Genomic DNA, 25,816 nt, shown 5'->3' with positions numbered 1-25,816 from the left:
AGGGGAAACAAAGCAGTTTCCAATGAAAATATTCATAAAATATACATAACAGAAAAGAACTAAACAATCCCTCAAACGCTGTCCTGTCACCTGAATCCTGAGACCTCCACTCCTCTACTTCCCCCTGGCAAAACTAACCTCTCAGAGCATCTTCTTCCACATGGGAATAAATAGGTTTTAACCAAATTCTGAAATCTCTTAAAATTTGTCTCTACCAGGTACGCGTTGGGGGGGGGGGGGGAGTGGTATTGGACACTTGGGCAGGGGCAAGGCAGGTCAGGATTGAGAAAGACATCTGGAAGATGGGGGGGCCCTGGCTCAGCGGGAGATCCTTGCTCTCCAGCGGGCGTGCAGGAGATGACCAGTAAAAGTGTGAGTCTTCCACTAAATATGATAAACTTGGCAGGTCTGGATATACCCTAGTCTCCAATTACTTGCTCTTCTTCTCTCTCATGCTCCTCACAGACTCACAGCAATGTTTCAGTGCTTAGGAAAGTCCCTTATTTCCTCTCCAGGATTTAATACTCTTCTGACCTCCTAATCTGTTCTCCATGTTCAACCTCTCTGACTAGGCAAGTAGGATACAGCCCAAGAAGAGTAAAGGCAGACCACAGACCAAACCAACTCAGGAGATGGTGCTAGAAAACACTTTGTTGGTTTTACAAAGGATCCGACACGGTCCGTGTTTCGACTCAACAAAGCGCCTGCCTCAGGGGTCACAAATGGTATTCTAAAAAAACATATAAATGTTACATATGTGACATAATATAAAAACATATCATGTTTAATCAATCAAGTAATAAAAGTGAACAAAAATAAATAATTAATAAATAGATATAAAATGTACAACTTAAAACTAAAACACAGATATTTTAGCTAAAACATATACTTTATGTTTAAAAGCAGACATGTTGGCAGAAAAAACATGTCGTATATATATCCACCTGAAAAACCAGGGTCCAATTGGAGAGGGATAATGAGAGAACAGATATAATGAGATAAATCCCATAAAAACTTAAATACATATATACATTTTGTTTTTTGGAGTAATCTCAGAGTAAAAACTCACCCAAGCAAGGAAACGCCAAAGTGATTTATATCTCTCAGGGTGACTAATCTTCTCAATCATAGATTTACTCCTATAATTTTCATTTTTCTTAAGTGAGCAACATAGGCGTAGTTTGACTGTTTCATTTGGGGGGGCAAAGAATGGGCGGAGCATATTATCATATCATTTGCATATATACATATGCAAATGAATATGCTAATGTGAAGGAAGGAATTGTAATTTACAGGCAAAATATCACAGATGCACATTTCAATTAATAAATTATGAATAAAATACTTTTATCTACCTTTGTTGTCTGATCATTTAGTTTTTCTATTCGCTTTGGTCCCAGTGTCTTCTGTTTTATGCAGTGTCTTCTTTCCAGTAGGCTTCCCTCTGCTCCCCACCCTCCCCAGTCCCATCCATCTCTTGCTCCTTCCCTCTGCTCCCCACCCCTCCCAGTCCCAACCATCTCTTGCTTCTCCCTCTGCTCCCCACCCCTCCCAGTCCCATCCATCTTCTGTTCCTTCCCTCTGCCCACCATCCCTCCGTCCCATCCATCTTCTGTTCCTTCCCTCTGCTGTGCCTGACCTCTCCCAAACCCATCCATCTCCTGGTCCATCCCTCTGCTCCCCACCCCTCCCAATCCCATCCATCTCTTGCTCCTTCCCTCTGCTCCCCACCCCTCCCAGTTCCATCCATCTTCCTTCTACTGCCCCCCCCCCGAGGTCCAAGATCGTGACTCTGTTTACCCCCTCTCTTCCTCCCTCCCTCCCTCCCTCCCTCCGGCGCATGCAACAGTCTTCAGCTTTTTCAGCGTTCCTAGCAGCGGTAGCGATGTACACGCTGCCTTCGGTCTGCCCCGGAAGCCTTCTCTTCAAGTTCCTGTTCCCACCTATGCAGGAACAGGAACTTCAAGAGAAGGCTTTGGGGCAGAGCTGAAGGCAGCGTGTACATTGCTACCGCTGCCAGGAACGCTGAAAAAGACTGCTGCCTGTGCCGGAGGGAGGGATGAAGAGAGAGGGGTAGACGGACACACTCCTCTCCGTCCGCTTGGCTTCCCTGCCCTCTCTGTCTGCGTCCCGCCTTCCTCTAGGAAGGCGGGACGCAGACAGAGAGAGCAGGGAAGCCAAGCGGATGGAGAGGAGCGCGTGCCTGCATGTGGTTTTTTTTTTTAAACTAATGGCGCGGCGGCGCCTCGTCGTCGTTTGGGGGGGCATTGCCCCCCCTCGCCCCCCCAGTCTACGCCTATGGTGAGCAAACACCCAGTGCTCTTAAAATTAAACTTCACACTCTAATAATCATTCTCTCACTGACGGGACATATGATTGGAAGCGTTTAGTGAAGATTTGATGGTATACTGCAACGCGTGGGAATTTTTGTTAAGATTATGATTTTTCCAGCGGTTGTTATTGGCTTTCAAGAAGTATTGGTGTGAGTTTGATATGCTGTAATGAAGAAGGACACAACAGTGGACCACCTCTACTTAAGCTAAGTGTTGAAAATATTTTTGTAGCACTATCTACTGGAGTGCTAGAGTGAATATATTGGGGGGGGGGGGGACTGTGAGAGAATGATTGTTAGAGTGTGAAGTTTAATTTTAAGAGCACTGGGTGTTTGCTCACTTAAGAAAAATGAAAATTATAGGAGTAAATCTATGATTGAGAAGATTAGTCACCCTGAGAGGTATAAATCGCTTTGGCGTTTCCTTGCTTGGGTGAGTTTTTACGCTGAGATTACTCCAAAAAACAAAATGTATATATGTATTTAAGTTTTTATGGGATTTATCTCATTATATCTGTTCTCTCATTATCCCTCTCCAATTGGACCCTGGTTTTTCAGTTGTATTCTACTTTAATTTACCAGAGGTTTATTCTGGGATTTTGTATTTCTTGATATTGGTATATATATATATACACGTCATAAACTGTATATGTGAGAACAAAAAACATGCATTTCAGTGGACACATGTCCCTGAGGCAGGTGCTTTGTTGCGTCAAAACACGGACCGTGTCAGGTCCTTTGTATAACCAATAAAGTGTTCCTCAGCACCATCTCCCAAGTTGGGTTGGTCTGTGGTCAGCCTTTACTCCTCTTGTGCTGTGTGGATTGATCGTAGAAGTTTCTCTTGTTTGCTGTTTCTGACCTCCTATCACTCAGATTTCTAGCATGTACTCAAACTGCTTCTGAGTTCCAATCTTTTCCCTGACTCAAATGTGGAACTGGTTGCAACTTTTCTCTCTACTTCTCTTTGAGGACATCACAAGATCTCCCCTTTCTCCTCCTTAAGGCATCTTGTTCCCCATGGTTCAGCTGGTTTTCAGGTTTACACCCGCTCTACATTCATGGACTTTGCCTTACTGCTGCTCCTCTTGAGCAGAAGACTGAGGACCTGAGCAACCACAGGGCAGGAGACCCACCACCCTGCTCACTGCATTTTTCTTGTTACTGGATTCTTCTGGGGCTGAAAGATTAGGGGACACACAAAGAAGATACATGGTACTACTTTTAAAATACAGTGGAGGAAATATTTTTCACTTAACGAATAGTTAAGCTCTGGAACTCTTTGCCAGAGGAAGTGGTATCAGTGGTTAGCGTATCTGGGATTAAAAAAGGTTTGGTTAAGTTCTTGGAGGAAATGTCCATAGTCTGCTATGGAGATAGACATCGGGAAAGCTACAGCTTGTCCCTGAGATCAGTAACATGTATATTACTGCTATTTGGGATTCTGTCAGATACTTGTGATCTGAATTGGCCACTGTTGGAAGCAGGATATTGGGGTAGATGGACAATTGGTCTGACCCAGTATAGCTTTTCTTACGTTCTTATGAGAAAGACTTTAGGCCCCTCCCCATACTCCTTTTTTTACATTACCTTCCATTTCTTGAGAATCTACTACCATTGTGCTATGTCCACAGACCAGAACAGACCAACTCTTCATTAATTTCACTGACACAACTCTGGACGCAGGGCCCAGGGTGTTTCTCTTACCATTGCATAGGAAGGCACATTGTGGCATCCTGTTACATAAATATTTGCATTATTGTTAATCGTAGCATGTTGAGACAACAGTCCAATAGTGCATTCTGCAGAAACCTTGCTATTCACAATTGCTTTTTTTTTGTTGTGGACTTTCAATTAAAAGATGTGCTGTTTCAAAACTATGCAAGCCAGCAGAGCTGTAGGAGTTTTGCACCATTTTTTCTTAAAATTTAAATCATAAGGCCCTCAATTATACATGATCTGGAGGAAAGGAGATTAGCTAGAGATATGATATAGAGATTTAGATATATCCAGGGTGTAAATAATGCAGAAAAGCAAGTTTTTCTATGAAAGGAATTTGTAAAAGAAGATAGAAGGGGGGGGGGGAGGGGGATGTACTCAGGCACAGGCAGAGGAACACATTTTTGGTTAGAAGGGCCAGATGAACTAAGGGCCCTGTTTACTAAGCCGCGCTACAGGCGCGTTAGTGCTTTTAACGCACGCTAACCCTTAGAGCACGCTGTATAGGTGCCCATAATATTCCTATGGGTGCCTACACAGCACGCGCTAATTTTGTGCATGCGCTAAAAATGCTAGTGCACCATAGTAAACAGAGCCCTAAATCTCCAGCCCTTGTTCTTGAACAATCTGTACGCTGATGCTCTATTGGTCTGGCCAAAGCCCCAATTACTCACCCCATTCTGCTGCTTACAGTATGCACTCTGAGGTAAAGTACAGCAGTATTTCTTCACAAATGAAACAGGCTAGCCCTTAAATATTGGCTACACTATTTTGTCAGGTATCATAAACCAAGGTATGCATCATTGAATAGAGCAACAGAAATCTCTCAGCTCTATAATATGAGCAAACTCATTCACTTTAATCATTTACCTTAGTTTCAACAATATGTGTCAAAACATTTCTTAAGTGATTGATTTATTTACATGTCAAAAGTAAAATTAAATTTCACATTTTTTTTTTTTTGGTGGGGGGGGGGGGGGGGGGGGAATTGCTGGTAAAACTTTATATCAAATTACACCAAAAGTGATAAGGAAAAAAAAATCTGATTTATAAAAGAAGGTAGTCTATTGCCATGGTCAGATTAATGGATAGGCAAACTTGGCGCATACCAAGGGGCCAAAAGTTTAGGGGGAACTAGTCAGATATGCTCAGGGCTTGAGAGGTTAGGATTGCCAGCTGTGTGGATTTTTTTCAGGATTCTAGGGATTTCTAAGTTAAATGTCTCAAAGCCAGAAGGATGGCTAAAGCGTTTGAATATTTTTTCAGAGTTCAGCCCTCTTTATCTCTACAAGCTTCTTCCCTCTAGTGAAAAAACTGTGGTAAGATCTAGCCAATGGGAAAAAAGCTGCTGTAGGCTTGGTAAAGAGGAGTGGTGAAATTACTTTGGGGGTCCAGATCCTGAGCTCTGAAGGGAAGTAACCTTAGAAAAAGCTAGTGGAAACAGTAAGTGCTGTGAGGGTTGGGGTGTTGAAAAGCAGGGCTTTTTTTGAGGGGGTACTTGGGGGTACTCAGTACAGGCACCTTTTCCATTGTCTGCTAAAATTGACTCATAGTCCCCAAGTTTCAATGAAAGAGCTCAGACTCTACACACCAATTCTGCCTTGCCATAGATTCTGTGATTGGTTGCAGGGGGCCTGGCTACTGTGGGGTGGGTCCCTCAGAGATCACCCCACCCTTGAAAGGTGGCCTGACATTTGAGTAGAAAAGATATAGGAATGTAAAAAACGTACTGTTGAAAAGATATAGGAATGTAAAAGAAATGAGAGAAAGTGTGAGGGGGTCTGTAACTGCAGGCTGAGAAAAAGAGCTGGTAGCAAATGCAAGAACGCTAATTTTTAGTGTGTGCTAAAAAGTTTGCACGCCTACAGCACAGCTTAGTAAACAGGGCCCAAAGTGATTATATGTAATTAAAACTCTGTAATGAAAACTCCCCTCTTGCTATCCTAATGAGAGTAACTGACTGTAAGTTAAGACTGTAAGGGCTCCTTTTACTAAGCGGTGGTAAGCCCAGTGCAGCTTACCGCTCGCTATAACAGAAGTACCTCCGGGATACCACAGCAGCCCAGCGGTACTTCCCACCCCTACCGTGCTGTCATTTCCAGTGCTAAAAAAATGTGTTAATTTTTGTAGTGTGGACTGTATCCAGTGGTAATCACTGTACGGTTACTGCTGGGTTAGCACTGGAGCCCTTACCGCCACCTCAATGGGTGGTGGTAAGGGGTCCCCCTGAAATGGCTACTGCGCAAGTGCTTTACTTGCCACCCGGCCATTTCCTGCAGGAAAGCAAGACCTTCCCTTTTGTGATGGTGCGGCTGGGGCTGAGGTTGGGGGTGGGGTGAGGAGAACTTACCAAATGAGCCTATGAATAACAGAGAGCAGCACACCACCACAGTGTGTGTGTATGTCTGAAATGTGGCACAGGGTATACATGTGCATTTGTATGTCAGATTGAGAGTGCATGAATGTACACGTTTGCAAGACTAAAGAGCAAGATAGAGCATGTATGCATGCGCTTCTATGTCTGTGGTGGGGACAGTTTCATATAAACAGAGTTTCTCTTTATACTTTGGGATGGAGTGGAGAAGTCCCTTGGCCCACATGTATCTGTGCATTTTCTAAGTGAAAATAATTTGAACCCAAGAAATGTATACTGCAAACCATTTAGTTAACCTGGGCAAATTCTTTTGAAAACTGTCCTAATAATGTCTTTATTCTGTTAATATTCTTTCAGAAGCACCATTATCTTTTTCTTCTTTCACTTGTGAAGCTTTATTCACACATACAACTTTGTAAATTTACACTTCAGACATACTGCCTGTAAATCTCATTCTTTGGGGTAGCCCCCACCCTTGGCATCTCGACTTTGTACCAAAGGCAGTGGAAGGCCCACTTAACCATCTATCCCCCCTTCAATCCATTCAGAACTCTGCTGCACGTCTTATATTCTGCCAGAACCGATATACTCATATTTATTTTTGTTACATTTGTACCCCGCGCTTTCCCACTCATGGCAGGCTCAATGCGGCGGGCAATGGAGGGTTAAGTGACTTGCCCAGAGTCACAAGGAGCTGCCTGTGCCGGGAATCGAACTCAGTTCCCCAGGACCAAAGTCCACCACCCTAACCACTAGGCCACTCCTCCACCCCTCTCCTCAGGTTACTTCACTGGCTTCCGATCAGATACCGTATACAGTTCAAGCTTCTCCTTCTTACCTACAAATGCACTCAGTCTGCAGCCCCTCATTACCTCTCTACCCTCATCTCCCCTTACGTTCCCGCCCGAAACCTCCGCTCACACGACAAATCCCTCCTCTCAGTACCCTTCTCTACCACCACCAACTCCAGGCTCCACCCATTCTGCCTCGCCTCACCCTATGCTTGGAATAAACTTCCTGAGCCCTTACGCCAAGCCCCCTCCCTACCCATCTTCAAATCCTTGCTCAAACCCACCTCTTCAATGTTGCTTTCGGCACCTAACCTTTATACCTTTCAGGAAATCTAGACTGCCCCAATTTGACTGCCCCTACTTGACTGACTGTACATTTGTCCTTTAGATTGTATGCTCTTTGAGCAGGGACTGTCCTTCTATGTTAAATTGTACAGTGCTGCGTAACCCTAGTAGCACTTTAGAAATGTTAAATAGTAGTAATGTTAAATAGTAAGGTGGAAATGACTTGCCCAACCTCCCTGGTGCTCAGCCCACTGCTGCAGAGCTGCCGAGCTAGCCAGTTCTAGGAGGGAGAACTTTTTGGCTAGTCCTGTTTTTGAACCTACAATCCTGCTAGGTAGTTCCTGATTCTACCTATTGAAATCAGTACTACAGGTTCCATAATGCCCCAGCATAAGGTTGCCAGAAATCCAAGATTGATCTAAAATCTCCTTCCTGGCACTGAATAACTTGGCAGCTCTCCAGCTCTAACCATTAAGCCACTCCATTCAAAGAATGTGCTTGTATAGTCCCCTTGATCTCTCGCAAACTATACTGCTACCATGCCCATAGTTAGCCTCATCACTTTTCTCTGCTATTTCTGGAGAGGTGAAATGTTGAGGGAAGGAGTGGCAGGGAAAGTGAATATGATTTTGGGGTGGGGGTTGGAAGTAAATGGAGGTCCATGGTAAGGGGCCCATAAAGCTATGTATGCCTTGGACCTAATATACTGTTAATCTGGCTCTGTGTATCGCTCATAAGAATAGCCATACTAGTCAGACCAATGGTTCTTCTAGCCCAGTATCCTGCTTCCATCAGTAGCCAATTCAGGTCACAATAATCTGGCAGAATCCCAAAGAATAGCAAACTTCCATGCTACTGATCCCAGAGCCAACATTGGCTTCCCCTATGTCTATCTTAATAGCAAATTATGAACCTTTCCTTCAGAAAACTAGGGAACTGAGTTCAATTCCCACTGCAGCTCCTTGTGACTCTGGGCAAGTCACTTAACCCTCCATTGCCCCTGGTACAAAATAAGTAACTGAATATATGTAAACTGCTTTGAATGTAGTTGCAAAAACCTCCGAAAGGTGGTATATCAAGTCCCATTTCCCTTTCCCATTTATCCTGTATTTCCCTTTCTCTTTCCCATTTATCCTGTTAGCAGGTGCTGCTAACCCTATCAGTGCCAGCCAGTAGAATATTCAGTGGCACTAACCAGATAATGGAGTCAAATATTTCATCTGACCTCCTTAGTACTATTAGGGCAGTGCCGGGGAGGGCCAGGGATGGGACTTGAGGTTATCTGGTTAGAATGGATGTATCCAAGAGCCTAAATTTGGCTTTCAGAACCTCCCTTCCACATTTTCCTATGTCATTGGTACCCATATGTACCAAGACAGCCGACTCCTTCCCAGCACTATCTAGGTGATGCATGAGGTCCACTACCTTTGCACCAGGCAGGCAAGAATAGCCATACTAGTCAGACCAATGGCCCTTCTAGCCCAGTATCCTGCTTCCATCAGTAGCTAATTCAGGTCACAATTATCTGGCAGAATCCCAAAGAATAGCAAAATTCCAGTGACCAGATGATCCTCACATCCACCAGCCACCCAGCTATCTACATTCCTAATGATCGACCAACTACAACAGCTGTCCTAACCCTTCCCTCCTGGGCAGAAGCTCCTGGAGACACATCCTACTACCACTACTACTATTATTTATCACTTCTATAGCGCTACAAGGCATACGCAGCACTGTACACCATACATGAAAAGACAGTCCCTGCTCAAAGAGCTCACAATCTAAATAAGACAGGCAAACAGACAGAACAATTAAGAGGCAAGGGAATTAAAGAGGTGGGGTACAGGGCAAGTGAGTAAAGCTTAGGAGTCAACAGCAGTGTCAAATAGGTGGGATTTTAGCCTGGACTTGAAAACGGCCAAAGATGGGGCTGGACATACAGGCTCGGGAAGTCTATTCCAGGCGTGAGGTGCAGCGAGATAAAAGGAACGGAGTCTGGAATTAGCAGTAGAGGAGAAGGGGACAGACAAGAGAGATTTATCTACAGAGCGGAGTATCCAAGGGGGGGTTTAGGGAGAGAAAAGATTGGAGAGATACTGGGGAGCGGCAGAGTGAATGCACTTATAGGTCAATAAGAGAAGTTTGAATTGAATGCGAAAACGGATAGGGAGCCAGTGAAGTGACTTGAGGAGAGGGCTAATGTGAGCATAGTGACTTTGGAGGAAAATGAGTCTCGCAGCAAAGTTTTGGACTGATTGAAGAAGAGAGAGAGATGGCTAAGTGGGAGGCCGGTGAGAAGCAGGTTGCAGTAATCTAGGTGAGAGAATATTGCATCCCCTGGTGGGCAGGTGCTGGCTACTAGATTACTTCCTACATCACCAGGGTAATGCTCTCATTTTAGGAGACCTCCCTCCTCCAAGGCAGCACATCGCCTACCAGACTGGAGGAGGGACTTCTCAACAATGTCCCTGTAGGCGTCTCCTCTATTTACTTCTCTATGTTCCTCAGCTCCTCCATGTCTGCTGCTCTAGCCTCAAGAGAACAGACTCATTCTCTGAGAGTTAGGAGCTCTATTCATCAAGCACATACATATCTCGCCAACTGGTTGATAATCATATGTGACACTTAATGCAAAAGACTGGATAGCACCCCTCTCACTGCTGGACTGCTGTCTGCATCTTAATATTATTGAGTTATTTAATAAAACTTCTTAAGAAACTACAGATAATAGATTAATATAAAGAGCCTTAAGATTGTATGGTATATTGTGTGATTTATTTAGTGTTTGCTTCTCAGAAAGGGCCCTATTTACTAAGCTGCGCTGTAGGCATTCTAACTTTTTATCACGTGCTAATGATAGAGACACCCATTATATTCCTATGGGTGTCTCTAGCATTAGCACACGCTAATTTTTAGTTTGTGCTAAAAAGTTTGCACGCCTACAGCATGGCTTAGTAAACAGGGCCCAAAGTGATTAAATGTAATTAAAACTCTGTAATGAAAACTTCCCTCTTGCTATCGTAACTAGAATAACTGACTATAAGTTAAGACTATAAGGGTTCTTTTTGCTAAGCGGTGGTAAGCCCAATGCGGGCTTACCGCTCGCTGTAATGGAAGTACCACCAGGCTACTGCAGCAGCCCAGTGGTACTTCCCACCCCTACCGTGCCGTCATTTCCGGCGCTACAAAAATGTGTTTATTTTTGTAGCGTGGATGTACCTGGTGGTAATCACTGCCCGGTTACTGCCGGGTTAGCGCTGGAGCCCTTACCGCCACCTCAATGGGTGGTGGTAAGGGGTCCCCCTGAAATGGCTACTCCGCAAGTGCTTTACTTGCCAACCGTCCATTTCCTGCAGAAATGCGAGACCTTCCCTTTTACCAGCTGCGGTAAAAGGAGGCCTCGGCGTGCATGTAAAACATGTGCCGACACCAGCACTGGCCCCTTTTTGCCGCAGCTTGGTAAAAGGGGCCCTCAATGAAGAGATGTGCTAGGGGTGAGCAAGAATGAAGACTGAACTAGGCCTTGCTGTGCCTTCTAGATGATATCTGATAATGCTGTAGGCTGTGGCAGAAATTTACATTTTAAAACTACAGGGAAAGTGTTTTATACTATGGAACTATGGAGACTAGTTAATAAAGTTTGATTTTTTTTAAATCAAAAACTGTCTTAATCAGTAAACCTACAATTCCTCTTTTAAATCTCAATTTTTAAATCACCAAAGCACAGAGGAAAATAATGTTTACTTACCCAGAGAATGTTGTCTTCTCTTAGAACTTCTCAGAAAGAAAGTTACTTGGGACCTTTCTTCTCTCTATATAATTTTGATTCTAAGGGGGGGGGGGGGGGGGGACTACTTCAAACAGACCCCAGAGAATGTCCTTTTCTCTCAGAGCAATCTGAGGACCTGAGCATGAACAACATCCTAATGACTGAGGCAATTAAGTACTTTAGTGTGTATAGTTGCTTAGCTTTAAGTCTGACAGATCTGTGATACAACCAAGGTCCATTTAATTGAACCATTTACAAATGTTCAGACAAATTAATGCATGCCAATTGACTGTTAAAATGAGTTTCAGCAACTAAAATTACTGACTGTATAATCTTGTATAATGGTTTATTAATTAAAGGTTAAGTAGCATACAAGAAGTTCAAAATGATAATTGAGGAAGAGAAAATAAAATCTATCCACATACTAAAAGTGAAATTACTTTTATTGAAATGATATTGAATGAATAGTAAGTAAGGCTCTGTTAAGATTTAAGTAATGTGATCACCTAAATGTGATTCATGAGCTACAGAGTGTTTAACCAATTGTAGACTATAAATATTAGCTAATAGATATTATTAAGAGTTTTAGGAAACAAAGTGAAGGCTGACAATGTACTAAATAGTATGCCCTGGACCATAAAAAGGTCCTTTAAGAAATTCAGTGGAAGTAGTCACTGTTTGAAGATGTTTTTCCCTTCCTCAGTATAAATCCCACTTATGAGTGTAAGTTACAGAATATTGTAAGTTACATGCTAAAGTGCTGCATTTACATATGCACATTTATAGATAGTTTTAGATTCAAAGGTGTAGACTCAGGAATAACCTAATAATGTATTTCTTGATGGAAAAGGTAATGTATCTATGGAATGGCCTTCTAGTGGTGATGTGTAGTGAAAAACATTATAACCTAATTTAAGAAATATGAGATACATGCAAATGTTTAGGAAAAAAATTCTATAAATGGCGCTGAATGTTAGGGGCTACTTCCGTACTGAATTTTTGGCAGTGGGATGCGAACCTACATACCTAAAACTGTAAAACATATATATGGCAAGGGATGTGTGGTGCAGGTGTTTTCTAAGCAGGACTAAAGTGAGCTTCAAAAATAAAAGTGGCTTTTTCGATATAACGTCCAAATCTGATTTTGGACGTTTTGCAAAAAAATGTCCCAAAATCCAGTGCCAAACATGGTCATATTCCAACCAGGAAAACATTTATCATTTTGGTTCAAAAATCACCTTATTTTAGATGTTTTTTTTTGTACTTAGTGTGTCTTTCTTTTAGGGTTGTTTTCAAACAAAAATTGCCCAAGGGAAAAATGCACAAAAACACGGCATTAAGATATATGGGTGCCAGCAGTCCTACTAGACTGTCCACACAGACATCCCAGCAGAGCAGTAGGGAAGCCTATGGGGCACTGCAGTGAATTTCACATAAAAGGTCTCAGGTACATATCACATTATAACCCCCATATATTGTATGGCGAGCTCTCCGGGAATAGCAAATGTGTAATTAAACCCTGGAATTCGTTGCCAGAGAATGTGGTAAAGGCAGTTAGCTTAGCAGAGTTTTAAAAAGGTCGACACGGCTTCCTAAAGGAAAAGTCAATAGACCATTATTAAATTGACTTGGGGAAAATCCACTGCTTATTTCTGGGATAAACAGCATAAAATATATTGAACTTTTTCAGGATCTTGCCAGATATTTGTGACCTGGATTGGCCACTGTTGGAAACAGGATGCTGGGCTTGATGGACCTTTGGTCTGTCCCAGTGTGGCAATACTTATGTACTTATGTAAAAAATGTACTCTACCCAACTGTACACTACTACAATAGCCCTTATCCCCTCGATTCTATATAGAGCAACTTAAGTTACGCACGCAAATGCAGTCATATTTTGGATTTTCACATGCTCAACTTAATTAGTATACAAACCAATTAGCACCGATAATTGCCACTTAGCAATCGATTATTGACACTAATTGGCATTAATTAGAATTTATGCATAGAACTGTCTAAGCGTATTCTATAAAGTGATGTGCTTAAATTTTAAGTCACATCGTTGAACAAGGAATGTGTTCATGAACACGGAATGGGCATTTCTAAAATCTATGCATGTGGTTATAGAATACATCTGGTCGCCATATAATTTAGGCGTCACATTTATACCATGTTTTACTTGGTGTCAGTGCCCCTTACTAAATTTAATCATGCAAATGATGATCCTCGTATTCTATAAACCACGCAGATATTTAGGCTTATTCTATAAAATATGCCTAAATTTAGTTGTGCTTTATAGAATAAGCCTAGGCATATTTCATTTTGGCGCTAAGTTTTTAGGCGTGCTATATAGAATCTAGTCTTATGCCTGCAGGTGTCACCTATATGTAGATTCAGTAGGTATTTTGTATTTTTTGGGGTGCTCACACTTTCCACCACAAGTATACTAGGTAGAGTGGGATATGGACCTGGATACCCTTCACTACAGTTCATTGCACCAACCACTAGGCTACTCCAGGGATCTGCTTGCTGCTGTAAGGGGAATGGCCATTATATCTGCAGGTGTCATAGAGCCTTGTATGTACTATCATTTTCATTTCTTAGAGGGGAAGGGGGGGTCAGTGACCACAAGGGGATTAAGGGGGGGTCATGCCTTTACTCCTCCAGTGATCATCTGGTCAGTTTGAGCACCCTTTTGGCACTTAGTCTTTATTGAATCAGATCTAGCCAAAAACATTCTACTTTTTTTTTGCCCTGGACTTTTTTACAATGCTCTATCGGAGAAAAATGTCCAAATCGTAAGCTTGCCCTAGTTCTACCCAAAACTCATCTCCAACATTCCCCCTTGAGATTTAGACAAAGTGCATAGAAAAACATCTTAAAAATTAGTTTAGAAAATATCGATTTGGACATTTTTAAGAGAAAACACCCATCTGCCTCTTTCTGCCATTTTTTGAAGGTTTTTATCTTTCAAAAATGAGCTCCTCAATATTTCAGAAGCAGAATGCATGTCTGTATTCAAAAAGGTCACTACTGAGATTTACACCAGATACTCAAGGCATCTAGATTTCAGAAAATTTCTCCTATTAGCAGTGCTCCTCTGGAATAATTAGAGGAATTCACCTTCTTAATTTCTCAGTGGTTGATTCCTCTGCCTGCCCCCAAAAGCAAATCTGGCAAGAGATATCAAGCTGTGTGACAGCTTTAGAAAAAATAAACATTTTTTGCTAAATTAGCTGGCATCATTTATGTTCTGGCACATAAACGTTTTATATTAAAACATAAGAATAGCCATACTGGGTCATACCAATGGTCCATCTAGCCCAGTATCCTGCTTCCAGCAGTGGCCAATCCAGGTCACATGTACCTGGCAGAAACCCAGTTAGTAGCACCATTCAATGCTACCAATCCCAGGGCAAGCAGTGGCTTTGCCCATGTCCATCTCAGTAACCGACTATAGACTTTTCCTCCAGGAACTTGTCCAAACCTTTTTTAAACCCAGATATGCTAATCGCCGTTACCACATCCTCCAGTAACAAAAACTGTATGTGCCCATGCTGACCTCTTATATTTTAGATGGATTCTCCTATCACATGTAACCAATGCATAAACGTCCATTTCACCATGTATTTTAGAACAGACTGTATGACCTGGATGTCTCAATTTGATTTGTATATGCTTTCTAAAACCGATATCCACATCTCTCAAAAACTTGTATTATGGTGGTAAGGTGATTTATTGCCCCAGTCTTCCCTCATCTGTCCAAGTCCAGTGAACTCAGATTGTTATTTTATCCTAAGTATGTAGGCTTGGAGTTTTTTTGGACTGCCAGCTGACGATGAAATTACAGATTCATGCTGGGATTCTGTCTCTCTTTTTTTCAGGTTAATACTATGCTGTCATCTACTGAATTTAGAACAGTTTTACAAAGTCTCATTCCATTCACTACTACTACTATTTAACATTTGTAAAGGATTTGAAGATGGGTAGGGAGGGGGCTTGGCGTAAGGGCTCAGGAAGTTTATTCCAAACATAGGGTGAGGCAAGGCAGAATAGGCGGTGCCTGGAATTGGCGGTGGTGGAGAAGGGTACTGAGAGGAGGGATTTGTCCTGTGAGCGGAGGTTTCAGGCGGGAACATAAGGGGAGATGAGGGTAGAGAGGTAATGAGGGGCTGCAGACTGAGTGCATTTGTAGGTAAGAAGGAGAAGCTTGAACTGTTTGCGGTATCTGATCGGAAGCCAGTGAAGTGACCTGAGGAGAGGGGTGATATGAGTATATCGGTTCAGGCGGAATATAAGACTTGCAGCAGAATTCTGAATGGATTGAAGGGGGGATAGATGGTTAAGTGGGAGGCCAGTGAGGAGTAGGTTGCAGTAGTCAAGGCGAGAGGTAATGAGAGCGTGGATAAGAGTTCGGGTGGTGTGCTCAGAGAGGAAAGGGCGAATTTTGCTGATGTTAAAGAGGAAGAAGTGACAGGTCTTGGCTGTCTGCTGGATATGGGCAGAGAAGGAGAGGGAGGAGTCGAAGACTCCGAGGTTGCGGGCGGATGAGACGGGGAGGATGAGGGTGTTATCTACTGAGATCGAGAGCGGAGGAAGAGGAGAGGTGGGTTTTGGTGGAAAGACGATAAGCTCGGTCTTGGCCATGTTCAGTTTCAGGTGGCAGTTGGACATCCATGCAGCAATGTCGGATAAGCAGGCCGAAACTCATTCCATTCAAGTTGGACTATTACATTTCTTTTATTTAGGACTTCCACAAGCCTGTATTATAGTACTGTGGACTGTATAAAATGCTGCCATTAGGCTTCTCATTGGAGCCTCTTTGTTCCAATATGTATAGTATCTTGTTTCTGGGTGCTGACATTCACATTGTCCATAGTATTAAGTTTAAGATTTAGCTTTTAGTGCATAAAGTTCTGCGTATTTATCCTGTTTTAAAGAACTATAGGCAATTGCTTACCATTCTATCTATATCCAAAATTCATTTTCTGAATGCAGAAGCTGTGCATTTTCCATAGTTTCCCCAACTGAATGGAACAGTTTGTTCAGCAGTCTTAGAGGCCTTTATATGACATTGCATTAAAGTGCTAACACATGTAACGTGGGATAGAAAGCTTACTGCAAAATGTGTCAAAGTGTTAAAAGTGTTTTGCAGTAAATTGCCTGTCAATGAGTCCTAATCATGCATTATTTTTTAAAAATATATTTTAGGAGTAGGTGTGTCACGGGTGGGGAATGGGCGTGGAAACATTATCCTTCTAGAGCGTTCACTAAGAGCTCCCGCATTAATATTTTTGCAAGTCACGCTCTGTAATGCAAAAAAATAAAAAAAGAAGAAAGTCCTATTTTAAGGACATTATGCCCATTTCATAACACATCTTAGTAACAGGGCCTCTTAGACTGTTAACTGCCTCAGCTGTATTTTGTTTTCACAGGTATTCTTTTGACTTGGGTTAGCAATACACAGATTATCATTTCTTTACAGAGGTTAGAGTTAGTTGAAATGAAGCTCAAACCTTATTCTATTTGATAGAATGATTTCAGTTTTTTTACAATGGTATTTGGTGTTTTGTGAGTCTACACAATATATGCTCGAATTTGCAATATCTTTGGAGATGTTTTAGTATAGAAATATTTTGGAGGCAGTTATATAAATTGGCTCCTACAGTTGCATGCCACGTACTTGTATCACTGCCAAGAAAAATTGGCAGGTAGGCATATTTATGTGCTAATCAGTGCTAGGTGGTATACTAATGGGCAGAGGATATGTGGGCACCAATTGATACACATAACTTACAGAATCCTGTAATTTATTTTTTTATTTGTACCCTGTGCTTTCCCACTCATGGCAGGCTCAATGTGGCTTAGGTACTTATTTGTACCTGGAGTAATGGAGGGTTAAGTGACTTGCCCAGAGTCACAAGGAGCTGCCTGTGCCTGCAGTGGGAATTGAACCCAGTTCCCCAGGACCAAAGTCCACCACTCTAACCACTAGGCTACTCTTCCACTCCATTTACATGTGACTCTGCCATACTAATGTGCCACCAGTTACACTGGGCCCGATATTCAGCCGGCAGCGGGCAATATTTTTGCTGTCTGCTGCCGACGTTAAACCCAGATAGTCAGTGCTGGGCCATTTTCAGTGACCAGCATTGACTATCCGTGTTTTTTTTTAAATCATTAAAAAGTTAGGTTAAGCCGATATTCAGCATTAAGGGGGGAATTCTATATTAAAAATCTGCGCAGAAAACATTTCCACCCAAGCGTATTCTATAAAAAGTGCCTAGATTTAGGCACGGTATACAGAAAACGCTTTGTTGATATCCCAGCGCCTACAACTATGTGCATTCATGTATGCCAATGAAAACATGGCGTAAATCTCAGCACGTAGATTTAGGTGCATTGGGCCACATTCTATAACTACGTGCATAAATTTTGGAATGCCCACGAAATTCCCATTTCCCCGCCCATAACCACACCTCCTTTTGCTGGCACGCTTTAGAAATTAGGCGCACTACATTACAGAATACGCTTAGTGACGTGTTCACGTAAATTGCAGTTATTGCCAATTAGTTCTCATTATTGCTTGTTATCAATGCTAATTGGCTTGTGATGCCAATTAAGTTACACGCTTTGTTCTAGAATAACGTTTGGATTTCGGTACGAACCTCTAGGTACGCTATGTAGAATCCGGGGGTAGCCAGATAACTTTTTAGCAGTCAAAGATAGGCCTGCTATTTATGCGGCCTATTTTAACTGCTGAATATAGCCAGTTAAGCACTGCCTAACCAACTATGTTGCGCGATATAGCCATTTATCTCATGCTAGTTAGGTGCCAATATGCTATTTAATTGGTCAGTGGCCTTATCCTGCCAGTTATATAGCTTTGAATATTGGGAGGACTGTGTCTATGGTCAGTGCGTTTTTCGAGTGAAAAAGGTGCCAGTACTCAAATGCCAGGCTACCCTTCAGGGGTGGAATGATCACTGAGGGGACCCACCCCACAATAGCCAGGCCCCCTGCAACTAGTCACAGAGACTATGACAAGGCAGAATTGGTGTGTAGAGCCTGAGCTCTTTCTTTAAAACTTGAGGTTCATGGGTCAATTTTAGCAGATAATGGAAAAGGTGCCCCCCGAGTACCCCCTCAAAAAAAGCCCTGTCTATGGTAGGTGTAACTGATAACACTCTACATTGCTGCCTTATGCCTAGATCCCATTATAGAATTAGAGCTCAGCATGTGCCAGTAGAGTGCCAAATTGGTGTAAAACTTTATGGACTTACTCCTTTTACATATATTTTTTATTTGTACTGTTTTATTATTTTAATTGCTTTATGGTTTTTATTTATGTTTTGTTCTTCACCTAAATAAATAAAATAGCTTAAAATAGTAGTAAAATTTAAATTGTCTTCTAATTAATGCACATCCTTAATACTGTACGTATTTATACTGATTTCTCTTAATGTTGCAGTATTTGCACACAGGGCAATGCTCCTCTGACCTTTCAGTCCTGTGTTATGCCAAAAGACGGTGAAGTGTCAGATTGGTCTGCGTGGAGCCTTTGCTCAAAGACTTGCCAGTCAGGAGATCTCACCCCAGGATTCAGAAGCAGAAGCAGGAATGTGACACATCTTGCTGTAGGAGGTGGAAAGGAATGCCCACCACTAGAAGAAAAGGAAGCCTGCAACATTGGAGGAGAACTTCTGCCACCATGTCCAAGGTAGCCACTTTCATCTGTAGAAAATTGTTTTTACTAGGGGGAGGAAGCATACTTGTCTAAGAAGGTTCAGACTATCGAAGAGGGTTTTGGATAATGAGGACACAACTATGGGAATTACTCTTCCAGGAAACCGAAATATATATTCTCATCCAAGTTCCAAAACTGCAAAGTTCCCTTCATGCCATTGTTCCCAGAGGCATCTTCTCTTCTACTTCTTTATAGTCATTCTCTCTCTTGCTTCTTCTGCTCTGATGTCACCTCTTCTGTTCTGAATAGCTGATTTCCATGGCACTTGTCTATATTCAATGGAGGCTGGACTAATTAGATCTCATGCTTTGCTCTGAGTGATGTATTCATGAGGAGTTCTGATCCAAAAAACTCATGCAAGTTCACGAGGGGGAGGGGGAAGCTAAATCCTCTCTTAATGAACCAGTCTTATTATATTATGATATCAAAACTATTGGGGGGGGGGGGGGGGGGGGGGGGGGAACAGCCTTGGATTAACCATTAAGCAAAATAAGCATGTGCTTAGGGCACCAAGGGAAAGGGGGCACCATGGAGTATTTTACCCTAGCTAACGTGCCCTTCACATTTTAATTGCAGTCTGCGACACCCATTATCCAACATGATGAATTTCATTTTTTTTCTATTATAAATATATACAATTTTTTTGTTTCGTACAATAATGATATTTCTCAGCATTTACTGAATGTTACCCCCCTATTTACTAAGCTGTCCTAGCGTCTGCTGTGCGCTAATGCCAACACAGCCCATTCACTTTGAACAGATTGTGTCGGCACTGTCACGTTGCTTAGTAAACAGGGGGAGTTAATGTCTTGTTTGTTAAGCAATGGAAGAGTCAAGGGGCACCATTGTTGGGCTGTGTTTAGGTCATCAGTTGTCCGTAGTTGGGCCCTGGGGGAGGGGCTGGGGTCTCGCATTGACTAGTGGAATTGCTGTTACTGGACTCATGTCTTTAACCCCCCCCCCCCCCCCCTTTCTAGAGAACAAAAATCCTTCACTGTCAAAGCCTCAGTGTCTCTGTCTAATGTCCAATGTTCTATTCTCATGTGCTGTCATTTCCCTATAGGCAGGCATCTCTAAAGCACAGACAAACAATCTCTGGGTTTGTTTCATAATCAAAATGGAATATGTTAGAAATGAAAATGGATTCTGGCTCATGGTGATCTTCTGTTGTCCACAGGCCTAGGCTGGGTTTCACAGTGTGGACACTCCATGTTTTCTATCTGCTGTACCCCCTAAAACCCTAAAAATGGGTAACGTGACCCTTACCATTAATTCCTCCATATTCCAGGTTAAAGATCATCATTTTATGTGATAGATATAGCCATATCTGCTTATACCATGTATTGATAGTGGCAGTGCATGACACAGGCCCCATCTCTGAAATTGACATACAAGATTACATATGAAGACAAAGCATTTGCTTAAGAGAATAACATATAATTAGGTTGCTATTCAAATGAAATTATACATTTACTGGTGACCAGTACATGTATAATTTATATATCCATGAATTCTCAACCCTTATCTGGATAATATCAGGCCACAAATTCATCTGAATAGCCCAATTCTATCCATCTACAAAAGTAACAGAAAGAGGGCAGGTCTGGATAAGGTATACTAAACTAAATAGATAGTAGTGTTTGATGACCCCACGGCAGGATCAATTCTATGTGTGTAGCCGGATTATTATTATTTACATACATGTGTAAGTAATAATAATCTGGCTACACGCTATTCTGTAAATTTCATATTTTGATGGTACAGGTGGGTATTCACATGAGTGCAGTCTGGGTAAAGTGTGGGCAGGGATCATACATGCACCTATAATTTATAAGCACACTAGAAGTTATGTGCATATCTCCCCAGTCTAGGAGTAATTATTTATATTAGTTCTATGACCGGAGTAAGTGCTTCTGCCCAAATTCATACACACATATAACCTGGTTATTCTAGTAGTCCAGGTGCTGTGAAACACTTTTTTGGTTGGAGGGGCCAAACATACCAATATATGTCCAAGCTCTCAAACTGTTGATGCTTTGTTGATCAAAATACTGGTAGGGTCATGACCCTGGTAACGCACCCCATTCCGCTGCCTATGTAATATTCTATAAAGGAACCTATTTTTATTGACCAGGCTCCAAATAGATACCTGCTTAGCATTTAAAAATAGGTGCTCCTTTATAGAATTGCCTCTGAATTTATATTCATCGTCAATCAATATAGGTTGTCATGTATTGCGGCCAGGGTATCTCCTTCTGGTCGTGGAAACAAGAAACACTCACACCTCTTTAGCTGCTCTCTTACTAGGGCAGTTGCAAGAATGACTCCGGCCGAGGTTAACCTCCTTCAGGCTTCCACTTTATTTTAACATAAACTCCAAATAACAAAATGTGATACTTTTCTTTAGGAATTTTCCCCTGACAAGATACTAAAGACCGAAATTGTAACACCTTGCCCCCTTTCAGGTTACAGCAGATTTTTACCTAAAACTAGATTCAGAGTCCCAGCTCTTCCCTATACAGGTCTCCCCCCAGCTTTTCTTTTTCTCCCTCTGGAGGAGTGGCCTAGTGGTTAGGGCGGTGGACTTTGGTCCTGGGGAACTGAGGAACTAAGTTCAATTCCCGGCACAGGCAGCTCCTTGTGACTCTGGGCAAGTCACTTAACCCTCCATTGCCTGCCGCATTGAGCCTGCCATGAGTTGGAAAGCGCAGGTTACAAAATGTAACAAAAATAAATAACAAATTATAGAGCTAGCTTCTTTGTAACTTTTGATTTTCTTTATAACTGTTATTTGCATGGGGAGGCTATAACTGATCATCACTTTTATTTATCATACAGCTTAGCACCATAACATTTCTAGCTACTTGATGCTTAAGTCCTTCTTTTTCTGAGCTTTGAAGACTCTCCAACATCCATACCGCATGCTAGCTTCCCACCCCTCCCCTCTTCCTAGCAGGAATATGCTCTCAAGAAGGTTTAGACTAAGACTAACCCCTCTTCATGAAGCTTGCTGCTAGTTCCTACCAATTCCTGCTCTCTAGAGGTCTTTAACACCCAAGTTTCCACAAGAAAAATTTTCACCCTCTACTCAGGCAATGCTGACACAATAGGAGACCTTCTCCACAGCAACCTGTTTCTACTTGAAACCCCTGGCTGTGAGAACTTTCTGGGCCCATCTCCTTAGTATTCAATGTCCCTGTGGATCCTGTTTCAACCACAACAACTCAACCTAGGGACTGCTGCCTTCCTTCTCTCTGTCTCGCTGTTTCTACCACCAAAAAAAAAATAAAAGAAACCCCTCTTTATAAACCCTGCTCTCAGCAGGTAAGGAGAGTCAAGTATTTAAGGGAGCTGATTGCACCTGGTCTCCTGGAAAAGGCCTCTGTAATTAAAGCAGCTGGACTCCTGCTCAGTCTCCACTCTTCCTCTAGGCTTCTCCCCTAGCCTGGTGCTGCTAACTCCATGTCTCATTGCCTCATGAAACTTCACGTCTCATTGCCTCATGAAACTTCACAGCTTCATAAAGAAAACCCATTTTATTCTAATTCAGTCTGCAAAACTAGGGTATTATTCCTCTCATCCCCTTTTCCTGCCCCGTGTACTCAAGCTCTGTACCACAAGGTATTAATTTAAACACTGTTGCTGAGCTGGCTCAATCTTGAGCTAAGTGCATACAAATAAATTCTGATACCCAATAATGTTTGTGCTGTATTTTTTTGTGTATTTTTTATTACTATGAAAATGATTTCTATGAGTATAGGAGTGATTAAGATTAAAAATGTCTAAAAACACTAAGGTCAGTTTTCAAAGGGTAACTCTAAGAATTAGGCTCTTAAATTGGCCTGTTTGAAAGCTTATTAGGGCTAGTGTCTGGATTTATGGTCAAAATTTCTCTAAATTCCTAAATTTAAGAGCCTGAAAAGTGGGTAACAAACAGGGGTAGATTTAGGGCAGGTAAAAAAAAAAAATCAGGAGCTTAGCACAAATTTTCAGCACTGAAAACTAGATTCTATAAAAGGCACACAAAAAAATAGCGCTTAGCACTGTTCTATAAACCATGTTTAGAGTTATGCACGGTGTATAGGAACTGCAACTACATTTAGGCGCGACCATTTACACCAATGAAAAGCTGGTATAAATCCCCAATGTAAATTAGGGGCAGATCCCCCTAATTCTATGACAATACGCTTCGGAACGCCCTGACCCGCCCATGCTCCTCCTATGACCACACCCTCTTTAAATCCACACACTAGAATTTGTGTGCACCTCTTTATAGAATATGACTAAAAAGATTCAAACATACATTCTAATTATTGCCAATTAGTTCTGAGAATTGCTTCTTATTGCTCAATTATCGACACTGATTTAGCTTGATATTCAATTAAGTTGTGTGTGCAAAATGGACATGCATCCAAATTTGCATGCACAGTTCAAAGCACCATATATAGAATCCGGGGATAAGGAGGAAAATCTATACCAGGGCATCTCCATTCAGTTGCTCCAATGCTGCATGGGGCAACAGCCTCTGGGCACCATGATTACTTTATAGAATATTTAAACCTGCATTGGCATAACCATTTATGCCAGGTCAAAGGCAGACATAAGTGGGTTAACCTAACTGCGCCATGCAACTTGTGTAATTTATTCTATAAGTTGTGCACATTAATTGGAGACATGCCCATGCCCCTTCTATTCTTTGCCCATATGTACATCCCCTTGTAGTTACATGCTATAGCAATTAGGGGCCATTTTATTAAGCTGTGGTAAGTTTTGCACTTATTTTATTTATTTATGTATTATGACATTTCTACCCCACATTTTCCCAAGAAAGCTCAGGTTCAATGCAGTTTACATAACAAATTAAGAAGCATTGCAAGACAATTAATAGTAATACAAGAATACAGCTATTTAAAAAATGTTATCGTATTAGCTGAACACATCTAAAGAAGTGGGCTTTAGGTAAACTTCTAAACAACATATAATCAACTGATTGTCTGACATATTTGGGTAATGAGTTTGGTAATTTAGTAAGAAAAATTAGCATTATGGATAGTTTTGTAGGATAAGTTTTTTTCAACTTGGGAAATATAATATGAGATATTCTCTAGATGATGAGGTGGCATTTAGTGATGATAACTTATTGAGATCTATTATATAAAATGGTAAGATACCATAAAGAATCTGATGAACAAGAACACAGAGCTTAAATGATAGGTAACCAATGTAGACCCTTAAGAAGAAGAGATGCTAGGGCTCCTGGATATACTACTCAGCCTCTCATTTACTGTGGACTATTAGTGAAAGACAAGGTTATGTGTATCCTTGTAATTTAATTTTACTGATTTATTTTGATTGTATTCCCATTTTCTTAATCAAGATTTTTCTTGTACTTTTTTTTAAATTACATTAAAAAAATAACTTCTGTCAAGCAATTGTCCAACTCCATTCAAATGTATAGTCAAATTACATTTTGTAAAGTATATTTTTCAGATCTCCACAATCACCTCTATTAATAGTAGGAGGGAGCTTTGAGTATAGATCTTAGATTTATATCTGTTATAAACCTAAATGTTCCTGGAACATAGTGTGTTTTTTGCTACTTTTTGTTAGTTTAATGTTGACTTATTTCCTCTCAAGTTTCTGTCCTGGTCTCCCTATAGTGGACCTGTTATATGCTATTAAGGTACTTCTTTTTCTTTATTATATGTAATTTCATTTATAATAGTTTGCATTTAATTACTGCGCGATAAACACAAATATTTAACATGTAATAAATGCAAAGTCTGTGTGTCAAAAGCAGGGAGTGGGTCTTGAATCTACCCTACATTTACTGTACAGGACACTTAGGTAACACAGCACAGGCACCACGTTACATGCAGTGCCAGATAGCATGGGTGCTCCCATTCAATCATATGCTACATATGACGTGGTACAGACCCACAGAAAATAAAGGGATGCCTTGGTGGTGCGTCAAACATCCCCAAACCAATATCTGCTCCCGACCCCAGCTCCCCAAATCAAAGTCCCATATTTCTGGTCCCCTACAATGATCCAGTCTCAAGCTACATCTCCTGAAAAAACAACCAGAAGGTCGATGATGGCTTGGTACTATCAATGGGGACCTAGGAGGCTAGATATTTTAATAACAGGCTCACCAGTTTTAGAAGATATTTAGATTATTATAAAATTTTGTGGTAAAACATAAGGTAGGTAGGAAGGCTGGATGATGGATTATATATGGAAACATATTTATCCAGCCAGATTGGTAGAATAGCGTTAGGTACCACTCTTGGCACAGTGGATAGAATCCTAAGCAGTGTTATGTCTCCATCAGGCATCCAAGAGATAGCAGGGGTAATCTGCACAGTGGTGATCCATGACCCTTATAGCAGTGGTACTGTGGTATTAGGCTTCAGAGAAGACTAGGGTAACCTGGATGGAGTGACCATGGTTACAACCCAATCATTGATGAGCATAGAGATGTCTGGTTGCTTTGAGCAACAGTATAACTCATTTTTTGACTGTACTTTACAGAATTTGGTGATAAGATATAAAAGAGTTTACATGTTGGATTAAGTACTTCTTTTATAAAAATCAAAGAGGTAGGTAGCAAATGTGGTGGAGCACAGCATTCTAACAGATTTTAGAGATGTTTGGGATTGTAATAGATGCCAGTGGTAGGAAAAAGTTTGAAACTCAGATAAAAGATTAGGGTGGAGGAAATGAACATAGGTTCATTTGCATATGAGTATTTTATAAGCTCCTGTGCCAAAAATGGCAGGAACATGGAGAAAGGATC

General features: G+C 41.5%; 1 protein-coding gene across 1 annotated transcript in view; it reads left to right on the top strand.

The window, feature by feature from the left end:
* THSD7B (thrombospondin type 1 domain containing 7B) overlaps nt 1-25,816 on the top strand; it is a 595,317-nt gene that overhangs the window by 5,195 nt on the left and 564,306 nt on the right. Inside the window, exon 3 of the mRNA XM_030210867.1 lies at nt 18,742-18,990. Within this exon, the coding sequence (XP_030066727.1) occupies nt 18,742-18,990 (249 nt within the window). The remainder of the gene's footprint in view (nt 1-18,741; nt 18,991-25,816) is intronic.

This window comes from Microcaecilia unicolor, chromosome 7 (genome assembly GCF_901765095.1).
Source record: "Microcaecilia unicolor chromosome 7, aMicUni1.1, whole genome shotgun sequence".
NCBI classification, from domain to species: Eukaryota; Metazoa; Chordata; class Amphibia; order Gymnophiona; family Siphonopidae; genus Microcaecilia; species Microcaecilia unicolor.
Note: the sequence above shows the minus strand (reverse complement) of the source record. Positions and strands in the feature narration are given on the sequence as shown.